Source organism: Tympanuchus pallidicinctus, unplaced genomic scaffold (genome assembly GCF_026119805.1).
Source record: "Tympanuchus pallidicinctus isolate F22 unplaced genomic scaffold, pur_lepc_1.0 scaffold1, whole genome shotgun sequence".
Lineage (NCBI taxonomy): Eukaryota > Metazoa > Chordata > Aves > Galliformes > Phasianidae > Tympanuchus > Tympanuchus pallidicinctus.
The window spans coordinates 90278073-90297793 of record NW_026294618.1 but is presented as its reverse complement, the minus strand read 5'-3'; the positions used below and the strand labels follow the sequence as shown (position 1 = coordinate 90297793).

Genomic DNA, 19721 nt, shown 5'->3' with positions numbered 1-19721 from the left:
AATCCAGAAGCTAAAAATTAAATTATCCTTCCCAGAACATTCCAATTCGGGCTTTGGCAACACCAGATGTTTCAAAACTCTGAAATATATGCATGCGCGTGTGTGCACGCATGCACACACACACACACACACTTAAGCACAGTATCCTCTTTCACGCAAGACCTCCCTCCTGGTTTTCCCAAACTCAGACTGAATGGACAGTCATTTTGCAAAGCCTTTTCTTTAAAGTCTCCGTTTAAACACACAACTGTCAGATTAAGCAACCGCTACGGAGCCTTGCAGCAGCTCCAAGTTATGAATGAATGGCTATTTGTGAACGCGCCTGTCAAGACAGATGCGGTATTTGTCAGTGCAGTGTGGGTTAGATATGGTGGGAAGGAGCCAAACAAACAAAGCAAAGGGTCAGCATCACAACATTTCCCTTTCTGCCCCTCTGTTTGCCTAAAGGATGCTACAGCTCTGGCTGAAATGTAATACAGTACTCTATTTACATGCAACTTACGGTTATTTGGAAAGAAACATTCACACAAGAGGAACAAAAGAAAAATGGGGGAAGAAGGTAGAAGAACAGGAACTTTTTGGTGCAAGGAAGCTGTGAGGCAGAGGAACAAACGCAAGATCCACATAACAAAGCACATCTTTAGAAACTTGGTGATAGTTGATTCTAGACCACCCTATGGAATTTGAAACATCCTACACTGTTTTTCTTGCATTTAAAATTATTATTATGAGGATTATAGGTTAATTTAAGTTGTAAAGGACATCTAGTCCAATCTCCAGCCCAAAACAGGGTCAGCTCTAAGGTCAATTTATCATTTCAAGTAACCTGTATGGTTATTTATAATAACCTGAAGTCAGGCTATTATTCATAAGCTGTTTCCATTGCAGTAGTATGTCAGAATCTCACCCACTTACCAGCATCTCATCATGCAAGGTCTTGTCTAAAAACTAAAAGAGGCTTCTGCCCTAAGATTTCAGTGGAAATAGCTCAATTGTATTGGGAAGATAGTAAATACATCAATGAGCATCACATATGGAAAAATAAAAACAACACAGCAAATCTCTCTCATCTTCCAAATGAAACTCTGAATATTCCCCATGCTCTTTGCCACAAATCTGCTGCCAGGATGGCTGCAAACTCTCACACCTCCTCTAAACCAAAGGTAGGTGCTGGGGAACATACACAGCAGGGTAAGAGCTACCTCGGGGGGGGGGGGCTATTTTGTTGATAGAGAATAATAAACAACTGGTCACACTGGAATGAGGTAAAACGCAACTTCATGTGAAGTTTCTTCAACTCCTCATCCTGTTGTCCCAGACAAATCTGCAAATTTCAGCAAGGACAGCGAGGAGATGCATAGGAGAGGTGCATTAAGAACCAAATTGCTCTGGATGGACCCTGCAGGCAGTCCACCAATAGCAATGCTGCAGCTAAGCACAGAGAGAATGGACTGAAAACAAACAACAGTCTGGTGTGGAAGGCGGGATGGGAAAGTCCACTGAACAAAGAATCCAAATAAAAATGTTAATCTAAACAAACAAAATGAAACATCCCCAGCATAGCACTACAATAAGCAATACCTGGGGGACATATCATTCTCAGGCTAAAAACTGCCTGATCCTGATCAAAAACATGCAGCAAGTGGTTTCACAATAAGCACAACCTTGCACCACATTTCCTTCTGGCCAGGTTCTGATACCCAAATGACAGATTTAAAAGAAGCAAGAGGGATTTGAGCTGTCTGGCTTTCCTCATCCCTGCAAACATCCCATGAACCAGGTCCCAATTGAGAAAGCTATTCGGGCACACATATAATCTTAGTGCTAATGAGTCCATTTACACGTGTTTCAGTACCTTGCTGAAGAAGCTCACTAAAGTCAACAGCCTGGAGCTCTCATTCATCTTCTTGCTCAGTAATTACACAAGCAGGAACCTCAAAATCTCAGAAGTACTCTGAAAGTAGCAACTTCAAAATAATGCAATCACATTAAAGACTACCACTTAACTGAAGCAGTGTGCTGAGGTCAAATTAAGCCAAAAGCAACAGCTGATGAAGATTAGGATGGTCTCTTATCTCTGCACAACCACCTGCTCCCTCCCAGCCCTGCAACCAGGCAGCAGGATCAGCTCTAGCCTCAGGAAGGCCCAGCAGATCTTCAGACATGGTCCTCCTTCAGTACTAGAAGACTAGGACTAGCAGAGGACTAGGACATGGTCTCTGAAATGGCAAAACTCTCATACCCCTGAAGGGCTGGATGTAGCAGGGGCTGTAATGCTCAGCTAACCTTTCACTCAACAAAGGGCAGAATGGAAGCACCTCTTTAAAACAGATCCAAAGAGGGCCGTGACACTGGCTTCAGAAGACAGCCCTATGTTTCTGTCTTGCAGTGGTAGGAACCCAAGTTGGGACATGGGTTTTTGCTTTTCTGTAGGCTTCTCTGGGAGAATCATGGTGAAGGAGGATTCACTACACCAGACTACAACCTCCCAGCAGTAATGGATGGTTCAGGAGGCAGCAGACCACATGCACTGCACCCCACAGCTGCTCAACATGAGCAGGAGTTAAAGAGAGCTTCTCTGATTTCACCCAGTCAGCGCTCCAGAGCACATTATTTTATTATCCCTTGTAACATGTAGATGACTACTGTCCAGAAAAAAACCCAGCCTCTTTTTAAAGCCATCTGCAATTTCCTGTTTTTAACATCCCCACATAGGAGGCCTGTAATAAGTGTCGCTCATAAGCAAGGAGCTGTTCCTCCCACGTCCCTCCTGGGGAAAGCCTTCCCATTGCTTCAAGTCCTCTCTGTGGTGAACAGGAGGCAGTACCCCAAAGTGCTGCTGCAGAGCTCTGTAGTAACATCAGCACAGCTAGAAGGTTTTAATCTCAGGTGTTCTTGTCAGGGCTGCTTTCATATCGTTAACAACATTGGAAATCCCAAAACAACATCTCTGTTGTGTGCACGCATGTGAGATGCACTACTGGGGCCGGTCACATCGTGGAGCTGATGCTGGCAGTGCCAGGAGGCCAGAGCACAGCAGCCCCGGTGCCCTGAAGAAAAGGAGCCCACATAGGTGTAATTGCTGGTAAATCGAGTCCTTGTTGACAAAGCAGAAGCATGGCATTGTGCACAGGCAGTACATAATGTTGGCTTTCATTAAGCGAATGGCTCATCAGAATGACAGACTGCATAAAGTGATATTTGTGGCACAGAGCTCCCAAAAATCACAGAATCATAGACTATCCCAAGTTGATGATCCTTGTGGGTCCCTGCTGAGTCCAACTCCCAAGCCCACCACCAAGCTCAGGCAAGAACATGGAGAGGCACCCCAAAATCCGCACGACATCAGAATCAGGCCAAGAAGGACTGTGATTTCTTGGGGCTACTTGAGCCATCTCCCAGGATGCAGAAGAACCCATAATCTGCCTTGTAAAGCCTTCAGCTATCAGTACTGATCAACTCACTGTCTGCAATAAGAACTGCTATGAATAGAGATAACAGAATCAGGCCCATCCCTTGCATGCACATGATGCCTATTTTGTTTGAGTACCCCAGCTGTGCATTAGCATTATAGCTTGCTGTGCTGGCGTTTGATTTCTGTTTATTATCAGTGCAGTGATGATTATCACTCAGCCTCAGATCAATAATAACTAGGTTGAGTCAATGGCCTGGATCATTCACGAGGAACTGATAAACAACAAACCTCTAACACGACTCGATCTCTGGCTGCCAACTGCACTTGGGAGGGAGTTAAGCTCCCAGCAGCTAACCCACGCTGCCGCAAGCACAACACACGCAGGCATGCTTCACAAACAAAAGCCTTCGGGTTTTTCAAAACCTCTTTGTAGTATTTTTTCCGCCGCTGCTTTTCACATCTGTTGGTTTTGGGTCCGGCAGTCCCCCGCTCGCTGAATTTCCACATGTATTTCCACACTGGATGTGTCTTTAACCTCAAGTGGACTGTCAAGTGAGATGCCAGATGCCCCCTTACTTCCTCAGTGCAAACTATCGGTAAACCTTAGCATAACTTTACTTTGAGCCTTAAACTAACAGCATGTGAAAAGATTAATATGAATAAATTCAAAACTAATCAGATCCCTTCTTTAAATGTTGACACAGTATTATTTATATCCCATAAATACCTTCTTGACTAAAATTCATCCCAGGAGATTGGCACCTCGCCAGTTCTATTCATATTTACTGTATTTATACAGTACAGTTGGCCAAGGATAATATTTAAGACAAAATATGCCTTAGGGTATATACAATATCTCTTATAGTTTTCCTTTTAAATCTCCTCATTGCTAAAAATATTTAGTCTGAACTTTATAAAATGCCCCACAAAGACCTATCAGCGATCTGCAGTGATATACGGCCGACTACGAGTATAATTAGAGCATATTTGTAATACTTGGGTCGCAGGCGGTTGCCGAGTGCTCACGGCTCGAGGCAGGGACTGAACCGCTGATCTTTCCCATGCCTCCCTCCTGGCAGCGTGCGACCCTCCTTTTCCCTCCTGCCTCTCCCAGGCGTGGAGAAAACACAGAGTTAAAGAAATGTGCTCTGAGACACCTTGAATCTGCACTTTCAAGTTCTTCCTTTAAAATATGGTGGGGCGATTTCATCCCTGCTGTCTTTTTTGGAAAGGTTTGCTCCATTTGGTATAACTAGAGAGCAGTGGAAAAGCAGTTAACCTACTTACTGGGATGTTCGCGGCAGCGCGCACAGCAGGACGGGATCTGCTGCTGTGGGGCCCTCTGATCCCAAACTTGTGATGCACTCTGTTGGTAGGTACCTGCAATCTCCTCTATTTGTCCAAAGCCTGGATTGATCCTTCAGTGCAAACCTGGCCTCTGACAAGGCTTTATAATTAGATCCTCTTTTGCCACACCACCCAAGAGGCACAGCGCAGGTAACTGCACTTTCTAGGCCATTGGTCTTTGGGAATCTCCTCACAGCAGGAGACATATGGAACATGGTAAGGACAGAGGCATTTCACCTCCAGACGCTGTCCCTCATTTGGCTCTCAGCCATTCTAGCCCTGCCCATAGGTGCCCATTGCTCCACTCAGGATACGACCCAGGTGGTCCCAAAACAGAAGTGCTGGCTTTCAACAAAACTCACCAAAGCCCCACTGATCTGAACACTGACTTAGTTGCTATTACTGCAAATTACACCGAACCTCTTTGCTCGTAGCCTCTTGGCTCCAAATGTATATTTCTTTCTTTTTAAAAAAAAAGAAAAAAAAGAAAAAAAGAAAAAAACTATTTCTTTCCTCTGGGTAACAGGGGTGGAGTGTATTTATCATGGCTATTAGGGATGGTGCCGTAATTACAATACTAAAACATCCCTGACTGCCAGGGTGTCCCGTACCTGATGCTGTCATTTAACAACAAAGGGAGGCAGCTGCGCCCAGCGTGGGGCTCGGATGCCTTGGCTGCCATCCTGGGACGATCACATGCAAGACAGAGCAAGCCTCAAAGCTACAACTCGCTCAACTAAAAATAAATAAGAGAAAACGCAATTAGAAACTCTAGGATAAAGTTACCAAGATGGCTGCATTATCTGTGTGAGCCGGAGGGATGTGCTTTGCCGACCCAGCCGGTGAGGAGATGGGGCGTCCAGTGGTGGGAGGGGAGACAGAGGGAAGGGAGAGAGGCGAAATAGTGGGGATGCGGCTCTGGGTACGCGAGCGGAGGAGTTACTTTCTGCTTCTGGTATTTCACTTTCCTCGGCACGATGATGATCGAGATTCTTTTAAGGGAGTGCGGTGTTTTTCCCTTTTTTTTTTTTTTTTTCTTCTTTTTTTCTCCCTTTTCGCTTAAAGCTCACAACCCAAACAAAAAGGCACGTCGTTGCGATTCTTAGTCGCCCTCGGTGGATCCGGTCAGCACAGTGCGTTTGTACCCTTTCACTGCACAAAACGTGGCACGGATCGCCAGAGTGGTTAATAGCAGCGAGAAGGCAGACGGGCTGAGACAGGTTCCAAGCAGCCAGGCTACCCAGAAGGGAAAACTTTTCCTCTACCTGAAATGAAAGCGCCCATGCACCGAGCGGGCAGACGGGGAGGGACAGAGGGGGAAGCCTGAGCTCGCTGAGCACCAACCCATGGGACAGTGCTGGAGGGGTGAAGGGAACCCAGGAGGGAATGCTGCGGGTTTTGTTGTGGGTTTGTTGTATTATTTTTTTTCTTTCTTTCCAAGACCTCCTTTTCTTTTCAGTTCTGGAGAGATGGAAACTTGCCCGACTCAGACACTCCAAGGGAAACAACGGCAGCGGAAAGATGTTGGCTCCTCTCAGAGGCTGCACCCGGGGCAGCGGAGCACCCCTGGGGACCACATCCCAGCAGGGATCCGAAGCTGGGGGGCAACCGAGTCCCCCCCATTCAACATACTCATTCCCCCCATCTAAAGGAAGTCCTATAACCAACCAGATGGGATACTGAGAGCAAAAGGAGCAAAGAGGGAGGGGTTGTGATGTACGGGGCTGGTGGGCACCGCCAAGCGAAATCACGTCCGCAGAGCACTTACTTTCGGGGTAAAAAGGCTGCATGTCTATTTTGTAAACTTCTTTGGCGTAGTACTCCTCGTCGCTCCGCTCCCTCTCGCAAGTGGCGGCTCTGTGGTTGGCTTTCTCCTGCAGCAGGTCCCTGGTGCTGTTGTAGATGGAGATGACCTCCGGGGGCACCTCCTCGGGCTCGGGGTACTCGTCCGGGGGGCTGGTGAGCTTCAGCTTGCTCAGGATCTGCCCCCGGATCGCCTCGATCCTCTTGCGCATGAACTGATCCATGTCGAGGGTGCTGCAGGTAGACAGGCTGAGAGCCACGGCGGCCAGATCCAGGGTGAGGAACACGCTCAGGAGATAGCAGTGCATCTTAAGTGCTTAAATACAGCGCCCCCCGAAAAAAGAGTGACTTTAACCACGAACGACAACGATGGGGGTGGGGGGATGGGGGGTTTAATACTAAAAAATAACAGGGGGATATGTGCAAACAAAGGGAGGATCTGCAGACAAAATGCAGTGAACAACCGGACTGCAAGGACGGCTTGCAATCCACAAACGCACGGGAATCGCCAGTGGAAAAAATACCAATAGTGATACAAAAAAAAAAAAAAAAAAAAAAAAAAAAAAAAGCAGCCTAGTAAGAGTCGGGGGTGGAGAGAGCGGCAGAAAAAGAAAAAAAAAAAAAAAAGAAAAAAAGAAAAAAAAAAAGAAGAAAAAGAAAAAGAAAAAGAAAAAAAAAAAAAAAAAAGATAGGGGGGAGGAAGAAAAACCAACCAAATAGATAAACTCGCAAATCAAGTAAATAGAAAAGAGCCTGCTCGCAGCGAGCTGGCGGCGCAGGGTGGAAAACCCAAAAGAAAAAAAAAAAAAAACGGGAAAAAAAAGGAGGGGGAAGAAGTGATGGGCAGAAGGGCGCTGCCGCAGCCGGCGCCGAGCCGAGCCCCGCGGTGCCGGCGCTCAGCCCCCGCGGCGGCGGCGGGAGAGGCGCGCACGTGTGCGCCCGGCGGCGCGCAGCCCCGGCCCCGCGGCGGCGCCCGGCCCCGGCGCTGAGCGGCGGAGCTGCGGCGGCGGCTGCTGCTGCTCGTCCGCCCGCCGCGTCCCGCAGGCTGCTGCGTGCGCCCCGCGCCGCATGCACCGACCCACCCCCGGCCGGGCCGCTGCGCGCTGCTGCGGGGCTTTTTCCAGCTCCCTCCTCTTCCTCCTCCTTCCGCCGCGACTCAGCGAGGCCGCCGCCGCCGCCCCGACGGCCTCCCGCGGATCGCAGGCGCGGAGCGGCCGCCCGGGGCTGGCCGCAGCTCCGCTCTGCCGGCCGGCCTCCCCCGCGGGGCTGGCCCTAGCGCTCCGCCCGGCGCCCCCCGCCTCCCCCGGCCCCGCGGCGCTCCCTGCGAGGAGGGGACGGGTGCCAGCAGATAACATCACGGCCGCGCAGGGAGAGGGAGATTTATAAGGGCTCCCCGCCCCACGTGCTCGCCTCGCCGCGAAGTGACGTGGTGGGGCTGCGGGCAGAGAGCGGAGGGCTCCGCCGCCGCCCGCCTATTTATTCCCCTCCGAAGCCGGCAGGGAACAGCCGTAGCCCGGGGATGAGAGGGGCAGCCCAGGCGCATCTCTTTTTCCTCCTTCAAAAGAACGGCTGCAGCGCCCCTCGCCCCTTAGGGCGCCCCTTACCCTCTTATTAGGGTAACTGGGTCAAACGGCAACCTCGCTACAATTAAGCGCCTGGATGTGGTTCCATGCAAGTACGCGGGGGGCAGGACGAGGACCCCCGGTAGCAGCAGACAGGGCTTTGCACTCCCCACTCTTTTCACTTCCACGCACGTTTGGGGCAATTCCAGCGGGAAGCAGGCTCAGCTCCGGCTCTCCTCCCTGCACTTGACAGAAGATCTCAAGCCCCGCATTCTCAGGCTGCGTCTGCAATTCAGTTTTTCCACTGCCTCTTTCGGCCGCAGCGCACATAGCAGCCTGAGCCTGGAGCTCTGTGAAGGCAAGGGCCAGGCTCTGACCTCGGGCCCCACTCTGCCCTCCAGAAATGACCTCCCACACTCCCTCAGCCTTATGCCATAAAGCAAACTCTTCCGAAGAAAAAGGCTATTAAGTGATTTCCTCCTAAAGCTGCAGCTGAAACCAGGAGAAGTGCCTCACGCTGAACCTATGGCCCCATGCTGGTTAGTTGCTGTTGCTGAGGGCACTGCCCATTACTCGCCTTGGGGGCTTCACAGCCCTCAAGGGTTGGACTACTAGATGATGATAGTGATCTTTTCCAACCTTAATGATTCTATAAAGGCACTCTACTCTCTCCTCCTGTAGGGAACTGTTACCTCTAGAGAGCTCTGCAAGAACCTTCCTGCCACATCCCTGCAGTTCATAACAATTTGAAGAAAAAAGACTCCAAACTTTGCCATCTCTTTCACTAGAACAGCCCTGGAGCCTCGGCAATGCCCTGTTCAGGTATGAGTATAGGCTGGGCTGTCCCTGCAGCCATAGATGCTGGGGTCCAAGCTCCAGAGTGCCTTACAGAAGCCACCAGAGATGCAACCAGGCTGACAGCAAACCCATCTGACCAGATTCCGCTGAGATTGCTCCTGATTTGGCAGCCTGGCTAGGAAGACATTTCATTTTGTTCTCATTTGAAAGGGCGCTTTTGCTTCCGTTTCTAAGCCTCTGTGCAACGCAGAGTGTCAGGTCTACCCAGGTTCATCTTAGCTTTGCCTCTCCCGTGCAACGATGCTCAGTTCCCTACAACCTCCCATTATCCCCATGGTGATGTTTGCCAGGCAGAACTTCCCAGAAGCAGCAGCAAGCCAGGCTTTGGCCTTTTTGCTCCCAAAGGCTGCTTGAGCTAAACTGCCAGCAGCTGCAGCAGGCTATGGCACAAGCCTGAGCTGCTCCACTTGCCCCAGGAAAGGACATCTTCCTACTTGCTGGGCCACTGCAATATACAGACAGCCACCAACTAGAATGCACACACTGTGATATACACATCACAATTTATCTGATCTTATTTTCTGAATCACAGAATGGCTTGGGTTGGAAGGGACCTCACTGACTGCCTACTGCCAACCACCACTTGCATTTGATATTTTTATCTCAAAAAGTATTGCAAACTGGACTCCAACTGGGTGATATTTTTACCTTGCTAAAGCAATGTCCAGAAGAGACTATCATAAAATGTCCAAAATTACCTAGCCAAACTCCATACACTCCTCAAAGCCAGACAAAGAGCAGTAGTGCCAGAATATACTCAAGGCATTATCTGCACAGGTAACTCAGCTTTCACATTCTACCTTTAATATTCAGGTACATCTGTCAAAACCTATCCTAATTATGGCTTTGTGTTTTATCTCAAAAAGCCCTCTATTCTTATCCATTTCTAAACAGTTTGTGTTTAAGGAGTACCCATCAGCTTCAAAAGCTGCAGGGATTATCAGGCACTAAAGCTGAACTGAGCAAGCACTTACCTTTCCCTCTGCCTCTTCAAAGCGGATGGACTTACCCTGAGTGCCTGCTGTCAGTGGGAGCTTTGTAAACCAGAAAGCAGGAACTGGCCTTCACCATTCACACAGGGAAAGAACAGAACTTATCTGTTCTGAAGCATTGAATTTAATACAATACTGTCTTTTAAAATGTTGATATATATATATATTTTAATAAACAGTAACTGTTTATTAGAAAAACAGGGACACCTGGAAAGTTACTTCACTAAACTTAAAAGTTTCATGTTTCCTATTAACTTAAAAATTATGTGGTCAGGATTTTACAATTTGCGGTTTCTTTTGAGATTGTTTTGGTTATACGCAAATGTGCTGTGTGAAACACAAAGGCAATAATCTTTCTAAAACTGCTGACGACCAGGTCATTAAGTAAGGTGGCTGGCCACATTTCATAAACTAAAGAACACTGTTGGAAGAGGAATAACTTTTATAAGTTAAGAGGTGACTTTTGTAAACTCGCACGCCGATGACGACTGCAGGATGCTTGCACAATTAATTCTTTGTGGCACACACAGAAATCTGCAGCAGTTGCTGTGGTCACGCAGAATCTCAGTTATTCTGATGCAGGGTGCGAGGCAGAAACATTCAAATTCTCCTCTTTATAAAAGGGCACGTAAGAGTGTTCAGCTTGAAGAGCTAAGGTGGCACCTAATAAAGGTACGGCAAAAAGGAGATGACAAATAATGGAAAAATTTAATATATACACCACAATAAATAGTAAAACCTCAGGGTTTATTATCTTTACTGAAGTAGAAGCCCATACCTCTGTGCCGTACACTTCATTAGTGTGTGCAGTAATGCCTGTATGAATTCTGAGAGCAGATCCTGCTGACCTTACTAATACAAGCAGCCCCACTGCCAGTGGGATTGCATTTCACACAACCACAGCCTGCTCCTGCAACGCTCACGTTCCAGAAGATAATGGCTACTTTATATAACATACTGCTTAACACGCACGACTGCTATCCATATATACATGCACATATGTAACTACTTGCCAACTTGCAAATCAAAGGTATGTTTCTGATATAAATGTATAACTATAAATAAATAGAATACATACACAGATGAAAGTTCTCATTCTTGAGGATAGAGAAAGTTCTGTGGAAACAATCACAAGAGAGTCGTCAACAGGCCCCCATCGAGTGAGAACACGGGATTACAGCAAGCCCTGATGCCCACAACACAGTGTGCAATCTGCATTTAAAACCATACCCTGATAAAAGGCATCTAGAATGCAATCACAAAAATAACAATGACTTCAGACAGAATTCTGATCCCAACACTTTGAGCCAGAATGACCAAAATTTGAAGGAAAAGGAGGTGTTGAGATATCATGGTTCCCTGGGAATCAACACAATTATCAATGAGCTACATTTTTTGTCCTGAAAATAGACATTTTTTTCTACGAAGGCTGCACATATCAGTGCTGCATTCAGAGGAGTTCCTTCTTCTCACAGAGAGTCCCCATCTTTAAATTAGTTAAGACTCGAGTCTTGGTAAAGATTTTGTGAATGCCAGAGAAGTTCCTTCCCCATGCTTACACCTCCCAGTTTGATCCTCCATGTACTCTTCCAAATCTGCTTGTCAGCCCCAGGGTTACCACACTAATCTTCTCTGTATCATTCCAGTTTCAGTGTGTGTACCACTGAAAAAAAAAAAGGCCTTCCTTAATCCTAGCACCTGTGGTTTTAATCACCACAGGAAATCCTGTTTCCACTCAAGTCAGTAAGATTTCCCCTGTAAATATCAGCAGAGAAAACGATCACTAGGTTCGCTAACTAAAAATACAAATTAAAAAAAAATAAAACAAAACAAAACTGGAGAAGCACAGTGGTTTGTGTACCACAGGGTCTTGACATCCACTTACAGCAAGTACAACAAAATAAAGACAATAGAGCAGAAGCCATCTCTTTAATCCCTGTGTTTGAACCCCTGACCTGCACCTCATCCTCAGCATTACAGCTGTTGTATGCTATTTTTGAACCACTTGATGATGATTTGGGTTATGCCCCACTAAATAACATACAAATGATACCTATAAATACTATATTCCTAGCAGAGAATCTACAGGAGTCTATTCAGGAAATTAAAATGATGCAACTTGAGTTAGAATACGCATCTACACTGCACTTCAGAGAGTTTAAGGAGATTACATATAGAACAAGATTAATTGGCAGCAAATTCAAAAAATGGGCCAGGCAGTAATGCAATATTTAGCCTAGTGAGAGCCAGACAGCCTTGGGACTGGAGTTCTGGCTTCTTCACAAGCTGCTGGTGAAGTCCACACAGAAGAAAAGCTTTAATAAGTCAATGCCGCTTCAGAATTTCCTTGTCTAATGTATTTTAAGCACACACGTTTAAGATAATCCTAATGAGTTTTCAGAAAGCAGTTCTTTGTTTTCAATTATGCCAGAAAGAAAGGTTTTTTTATTAAGGTTTTCTGCTGCACTCACACAAGTTCCAGAGAAGTCTTTGTATTGCCTCTCTTGCCTCTTGTTCCAACATTGTACGTTTTTAAACCTATCTATTCTTGGCTACTGAAATTAATATTCTTGAGTGGCCCTTCAGAAAGCTTCATTTCAGCTTAGCTGGGATTCCTCTCTCTCTACAGAAGAGGTCTATATGAGGCTGATACAATTCTGTTATGCTGAGGGCTGCTCTGTAGGGTACCAGCACCAGAAGAATTGGCATCCTGAGCTTGTCCCCCTAGAGCCACAACACTGCTCCACACACGGCTAGGGATATCATGAGCCTCAGTTTTACATTAGTTTATAAGTAAGCATTGATTAATTCTGTGATAGTGGCAATTTAGACTCAAATCCAGATGATTTCTGAGCCAGATCTACACTAGGCCACCTAGAAGTCATTGCCTTCTACAAAATTTCATCAAATGGCGCTGGCCTTCAGAGGTCAAATCCAGCAGGCCAGTGGCAAGCTATCTGCACACTGACAGCAGAATGCAAAAGGAGGGAAGGAATTGCACAGTATTTGCTGCAGATTTATCCCCAGTTTGGTAGGTCATTTTGATTATATTAACCTCAAATAATAGCAGCCTTCTTATGATGTTAGCTATTCTAAAATGGCAACATGCAGAGACAGCACACACATCACCACTGGAACAAGAAACCAAAACTTAATCCTGCAATACAGTAACAATAATTAAAAAAGTCATTATGCAGGTGGTTCAGTATTATGCTTCAACATAATTGTTGAATTCTCATTAGCTAAAGTGAATGAGAAACATTCTGCCTCTGCTAAGAAAAAATATTGATGCTACAGGAAAACACAGGTAATTCAATTCCCTTCTTACTTGAATGATCTTTATATAGAATACATTTTGCTTCTACTTTATTTCTAGACAGTGACACCAAAAACTGTAATAAAAATAAAATAAAATGTACAATAAATGTAATGAACACAGCAGATGGAGAGAACAATGATAGTACTGGAAGCCTTGGCCTCACCTGGTTGCACTGGAATATCATGAGAAAGGTGTTCTGTCTTGTAAATCCTAGTCCCTAACACAACCTCCAAGATTAACCCTCCTCTCTAAGCAGCACAGTGAGGTGGTCAGAGTACGTACAGTTTGTGCAGATATACTGCAGTCTATACCAGAGCAGTAAGCTCTGGTACCCAGCCCTATAGAGAGAGTTTTCATGCTTTCATGTGCCCAACTTCAGGCATCCTTTCTAAAATGGATGAAGTCCAGAATTTATTCCTGGACACAATGCACAAAATAAAAGGCTGCTTTTAACTAGCTACTTCTGAGAACATTTATCTGCAAGAAATTGTATCAAATCTCAACATAAATCTGATCTGGGCTAGTGGCTCACAAGTTAACATCACACATACAAAAAACAGAACTAAGAAACAGTGAAAATGTTGAAAATAAGACTTAAAGAGTTTGCTCACTGACACAGGAAGATGGGCTATTTGAATGATTGAGACATTATGAGGAAATAATACTTTCTCCTAAAATCACCTTCCAAAGTGTTTCTCAGAAGTAATCTGTACTCATGTGGTCACACAGGAAAGCTTGAAGAAAGCATAATTCATTATCTGACAAACACAAGGGTTTAAACAGAAATCATTTCCAAGGTTGAAGCATTACGCCAGGACAAGCATCTCTGGTGCTGAAGCTAATCTGGCCAGATTTTTATTTCAACATGTTCCTTAAGAGAGAAAAGCAATTACGAAGATACATTCAAAACCAAAAATGCTTTGTCTAAGAAGTATCCGCTACTCTGTATCTGATTAAGAATGACCAAGGAAAAGCCCTTATCTGCTTGGTCATCTATAGAGGTGAAACCTTTGAGGTTTACATACTGCCAGAGGTTAATAGCTATTACTTTAGGATAATAGCAAAGGAGACAGATGGCCTTCCACCATCTGTTAACCAAGAATTTGTCCCGTCTCCCACATCTATCTCAGACCCAGAGTCTGAGTTTAATGTCTTATTTAGAAGTGGGATTCCATCTATTTAATCCAAGCTTAATAGAATGAGGAGTTTGTCATTTTAAGTTGTGCAGTATTGTGTGCTAGATGACTTCTTCTTTCCTCCTTTAAGACAGCTACCAAGCCAGCTCTGAACAGGTGCAGCTTTACAAACCACCTTCTTCTGGAAACTTCAGATAGACAAAACACTTTTATGGCCTCCAAACAACTGAAATAAAAAGAACCATCTTACCTCCCTACCCCCGCTAGGAAGTAGTTTCCAGTTCTTTTGCTCTTCCCAGTTTGCGAACCCCAGGAGGAGCTGCCTCAAAGCAGAAGTGGGACCTCACCCCCTGTTTCCACAGGGCAGACTAGGTGATGCAGCAGCATCAGGCACAATAATCTTCCACCACTAGTCTTTCCTTAGCAGCAGACTGGAAGAAAAGGTCTTTTTTTCCATAGGCCAAATCATGCTTTCCTTGCTGTGAAACTAGAAAGGAGAGCAGACATGGGAAGAACTGACCCAATGCCTTCTCTGATTAAACAAAACCTTGTTACTTGCATGCAACTCATAGAATATTAAACTCTACATACTCTAGAGTTGGCTTGAAGCCTAACAAAACTGGAACCACCCCATCTTTATTGACTTTATATAGATAGGTACAGAAATATACAAAGTCAAGATGATTCATGCTCTCTGGAATGAAGGGCAGCAGCACAGCTCTGCCTAAGCAGAGATATTCATGGGAGCAGGCAAAATAGACTGAGAGCTGCGATGTCTGGGAAAAGCTGCTAAAAGCTGTTCTTCCTTTTTGATAGCTTTAAAAGAATATTACTGTAAAGGTTATAGGAAAGCAGGTGGGACAGCTGATCCTGCTATCAAAAAGGGAGACTGGAAGATCTCCAGGCCAAACAGGGTTTAGTACTTTAGACTTGTTAGTCAAACTTGTGAAATAAATCAGCCTAAAATTAAATTATACTGCTTTCATCTGCCACAAAACTCCTAAGCTTATCCTTTGGAATTACTTACCTGTTGAAGTCACTATAGAAGCTTCTCTGCATAGGGCACAACCAAAGGGCAAGGCACAGTATCAGAATTATAAAATTATCCAATATAAAAGTCTGTTATGCCTCTTAAAAAGCAAGAAACACTCAACCTACAGGCAAAATACTTAAACACTGCTGTGCACTTTAAGAAGAAATGGAAGCTCAAGATAAGCAAATTAATTATAAAATCTACAAACATCTGAGTATTCCATAAGTATTCTGAAAGTCACCTCAGGACATTACAGTTTCTAAGAAAAACTAGCATAATTTTTAACAGCTTGGTCTCAAACAGGGACCGCTGATATTAACCTAGTGACTGCAGATTTAAAGGTGCTGATATAGTTTTTCTGCACAAAGTAACTAAACCGTACAGAAAGAAAACAATGTCAGATTAGACTATTATGCTGCTTTATCAACTCAAAATTCAGTGTAGTACATTTTTGTATTGCTCTATGAGATGCCAGCTCTAGCTAAACAGCTGTACAGATGTCTAACCTTCAGAAGCTAGGATAACCATATGTCAAACTTCTGTGGTTTTGCCACTTGATATTTTGGGTGTATGCCTTCATTTGTGATAATAAATATCAGGCCACAAACTAATGTCTACGCAGATATCTAATATGTTTAACACTCAAAGCAGCTTGAAAATCTAAACATTTCTGCTGTTAGCTTTGAGTTCTCCTCAAAGAATTATGCTACAATGTATACCAGATGAATAGGCTAGAGATAATACAACCACTGCCAGTTGTTAGGATGAGTTTCCCTGTATCATTTTGAATGTATATTTTTAAGCTATAATTTACACATAGTTCACCCCCCCGCCCTTCTCAATGCTTACATTAAAAAACCTAAATCCACCATCTTACCACACATTTCAGTGTGGAAGAGTGAAAATTTAAGGCTCTCCTAATCATATATTGGACATAAGCAGTTACAAAGAAAGGTCTGCATGAAAGAAAATGTAGACACAGACAGAATAGTACTGTTTATATAAAGCATCAATTAATAGGCCCCAAAGCATTCTCTTCACATAGCAAACAGAGAAGAAATGCGTTAGAAAGAGAATCCAAAACAAAGGAGGCAGAATTCAGACCCAGCCTCTCATCTAAAACTCCTTGCGCACCATCCTATTCTTTCTGTATACATCTGCTTACATATGAAGTACTTGTATTACTGCAGTTAGCCTCTGCACCTTTGCAACCCAACAATCTATCAGAAGAAACTGGTGTGGCACAATCAAAGCCAACATTTGGTATCCTTACAGTATGCACTTAAGAGAAAGGGCTTTTGTTTGACACTCTGCAGACCTGAGGAATTAGCATTACAGTTGACTAAACCCAGAGTGTGGCTCAGAGGTCCGGTTCCCTACAGAAAAAGACCAGAGCACCAGAACTGCAAATGAAGCAACACTAAATACAATTTTATACAGTGTTGCAAGAAAAGATTTTTCTGCTCTAACAAACACAATAGCAATGACTGTCTCTTCCTCTTACTGGTCTCTTAACACATGTAACTTCAAGCTTACAGTGGAAAAACATACATACATGTGTACACTTTTATACCTACTTTTTTATATGTACATACATATACACAAGCCAATCAGTAGGGTCAAGATTCATTTTGCAAATATGTTTCCACAGTTATCTTCAATCTGATTAACGCTTCAAGACCAGAACTATCACATTAATGGTTACTTCTCTTTATTATCTATGAAGCCTTTCCTAACCAAAGTAATGAAGGCTCTACAGGAGCCTGATAACTTTATAAGGTGACAGCATTTCTGTGTTTATTGTAAGCCATTTCTACCGTGAATTGCTAACAACTTTTCAAAGTGTAACACTGATTTGGAAATGCAGGCACACTAATACATCAATTGCCATGACGAATGTATAAACTTTTAATGACCTTGGCAAAATTCATCTTTTGTTGGGCAAGTGCCACTATTTTGACTACACAAAATGTTTTGGAAATACGTTGAAAATTATACATGTTTTGAAAAATATTTCAGGATTTCAGTACAGCAAATTAAGCTATATTTAAAAAGTTGGACACTGTGGAAAAAAAAAAACTCGAGTTGTACAAGACTCTTTAAGAAGAGACAGCCTCCAAGTATTGTACATTCACAGAATGTTGATTTTTAATCCAAATAAAGAAAAATATCTTGAAATGCTTTCAGTTTCATTCAGTCACTGTCATCTTCTTGTTTTAAACCACCTCCTTGTTCAATACTGCCCTCTCCATCACTTTCCTTATCCCAGTCTTTCATAGATGCTCCCATCATGAAGTCATCACGCAGTATACTCCATTCTGGTCCGTCTTCAGACTTTACTTCACCCTATATGTTTGAAGGGAGGAGAAGGAAGAGGATGATGAGATGAATGTGAAAGGGGCAGTAGAAGATGGAAAGCCTTCATATAACCACAATAATGCCTCACACAAATTTGCACAGACAGATATACCAAAAGTCAGCACCTCACACAAACGTTACGTGAATAAACAGGGGAATCATAACTATCTGATGCAAATAAGTGAATTTGTTTTAACCAACCAATAAAAGGAACACAGAAAAGAAAACAGTTATTCCTTGTGGATGAAACAGTCAACCCTGGGCACGGCTTCCTTTATTAAAATCCTTCTTGGCAATCAGAATGGATTCATGATATCATTTATTAACCCCCAGGTGCTGCTTCATTAGAACACTTCTTGGCACATTTATAAAACACAAATATGGATTTAATAAAGGCTTAAAAAAACCTAAATTTAATATTTAACATATTCGGCGATACGTGAACCAAATCCCCTTTATGTGGATTATTACCTCACTACCTGGACTTGTCATATGGTGCAAAGCTGCCTCTAAAAGAAACTGAAAGTTGATCTACACTCAGCATGCCAACAACACCTTATTCCAAATTTTGCGCTTCTTCAAAGTGGATAAACTGAAGCCATGCTAAACGGACCGGTGAATAATGAAGAAAAGTGACAGGAGCCTTAGTTTCAGGTTAGCACTGAAAACATTGCTCTTCTAAGTGACGGAGCACACTGAGCGGTGCAACAGCCCCATCCTGTGGCAACAGCTTTAAAGAACAGGATGAAGTAATTCTGACATTCCAATCGTTACTGGAGGAAAACACTGAAAAACATTCCATGTACCAAAGAAGGACTCCAGTCATTTAAGCCACAGCAGCAAAATACTTCTGAGGAACAATCAGTGTCCAACACCCAAGCAAAAAATTATTTTAGCAAGGAGGAATCGAAGGAATTGAAAAAAATTTACTTCTGTAATGTCCTTGAAACAAAGGTATACAGGCATTTCATACCACTATCTCCTTCCCACTGCCCTGTTCAAATCAGGAGCCAATTCACTTGTTTAACCACCACCTTCTGACGTTGTATCTTCAGACAGGGGTTATTTGTTACAGCATCCTCTGCAGGTGCAGATCATGTACTTTCTGGGAGCATAAAATTTAAACAAAATAATTAGAAGAAAATGCAGATCTCTCACTGCAAACCTAACACATCACACCAACACAAGCTATCTGTTTGCTACAAGAAGTCTGCCAGACAAATTACTTTTAACAGTTACTCAAAACAGAAATGATTTCAAAAATGTGACTTGTCCTGCAGCTCTCTGTGAAAGGTGACTCCCTCAAAAATAAGATTACACATCTCAACACCTTCTCTTCCAAAAGCAATCTCTCCAGACCCAACAACCACCAACAACAACCAACTAAAGCTGTTCAAGAGGTATGTTTTTTTTTTTCTTTCCTTTTGTCTCCACAGCTGCTCTCATTGATGGTTATTTGGAGGTGTAACTCTCCCATCTCCAGCAGCAGCGGAAAAACAACAACTCCCTTTTTCCCCAGGGGAGTGACTCCTATCTACTCTCACTGTTGCAGCAATTCACTACAAATGCTATTCCCCATAAAGCCTGAAATCATCTCAGGCAGGGTAATCAGTTAACTGGAATTAAAAGAATGACAGACAGTGTAGGTCTGTAGGAAGATATTCTCAGTGGAATAATACATTAAGTGAACACTTTGGTATCCTGTTATCCTACACATTTACCTTTCCAGATTAGAATAAGGCCAGAATGATTACAAAAAAACACTTGCTTTTTTTTTTTTTTTTAGTCCCAGATATTTTAGAAATAATCACTGTTTGAACATATAATAGAGTAAAATCTGACATGGAAAAATCCTCATTTTCCTTACAAATTTACTTACTTATTTTTTTGCAATAATA

At 43.8% G+C, this 19721-nt stretch overlaps 2 protein-coding genes across 2 annotated transcripts in view; both read right to left on the bottom strand.

Moving 5' to 3' along the window:
* TGFB2 (transforming growth factor beta 2) overlaps window positions 1-7405 on the bottom strand; it is a 62680-nt gene extending 55275 nt beyond the window's left edge. The window contains exon 1 of the mRNA XM_052685384.1: window positions 6531-7405. Coding sequence (XP_052541344.1) covers window positions 6531-6873 — 343 coding nt within the window. The 5' untranslated portion in view covers window positions 6874-7405. The remainder of the gene's footprint in view (window positions 1-6530) is intronic.
* A 4408-nt stretch (window positions 7406-11813) lies between these two features.
* RRP15 (ribosomal RNA processing 15 homolog) overlaps window positions 11814-19721 on the bottom strand; it is a 30501-nt gene continuing 22593 nt past the window's right edge. The window contains exon 5 of the mRNA XM_052681546.1: window positions 11814-17811. Coding sequence (XP_052537506.1) covers window positions 17659-17811 — 153 coding nt within the window. The 3' untranslated portion in view covers window positions 11814-17658. The remainder of the gene's footprint in view (window positions 17812-19721) is intronic.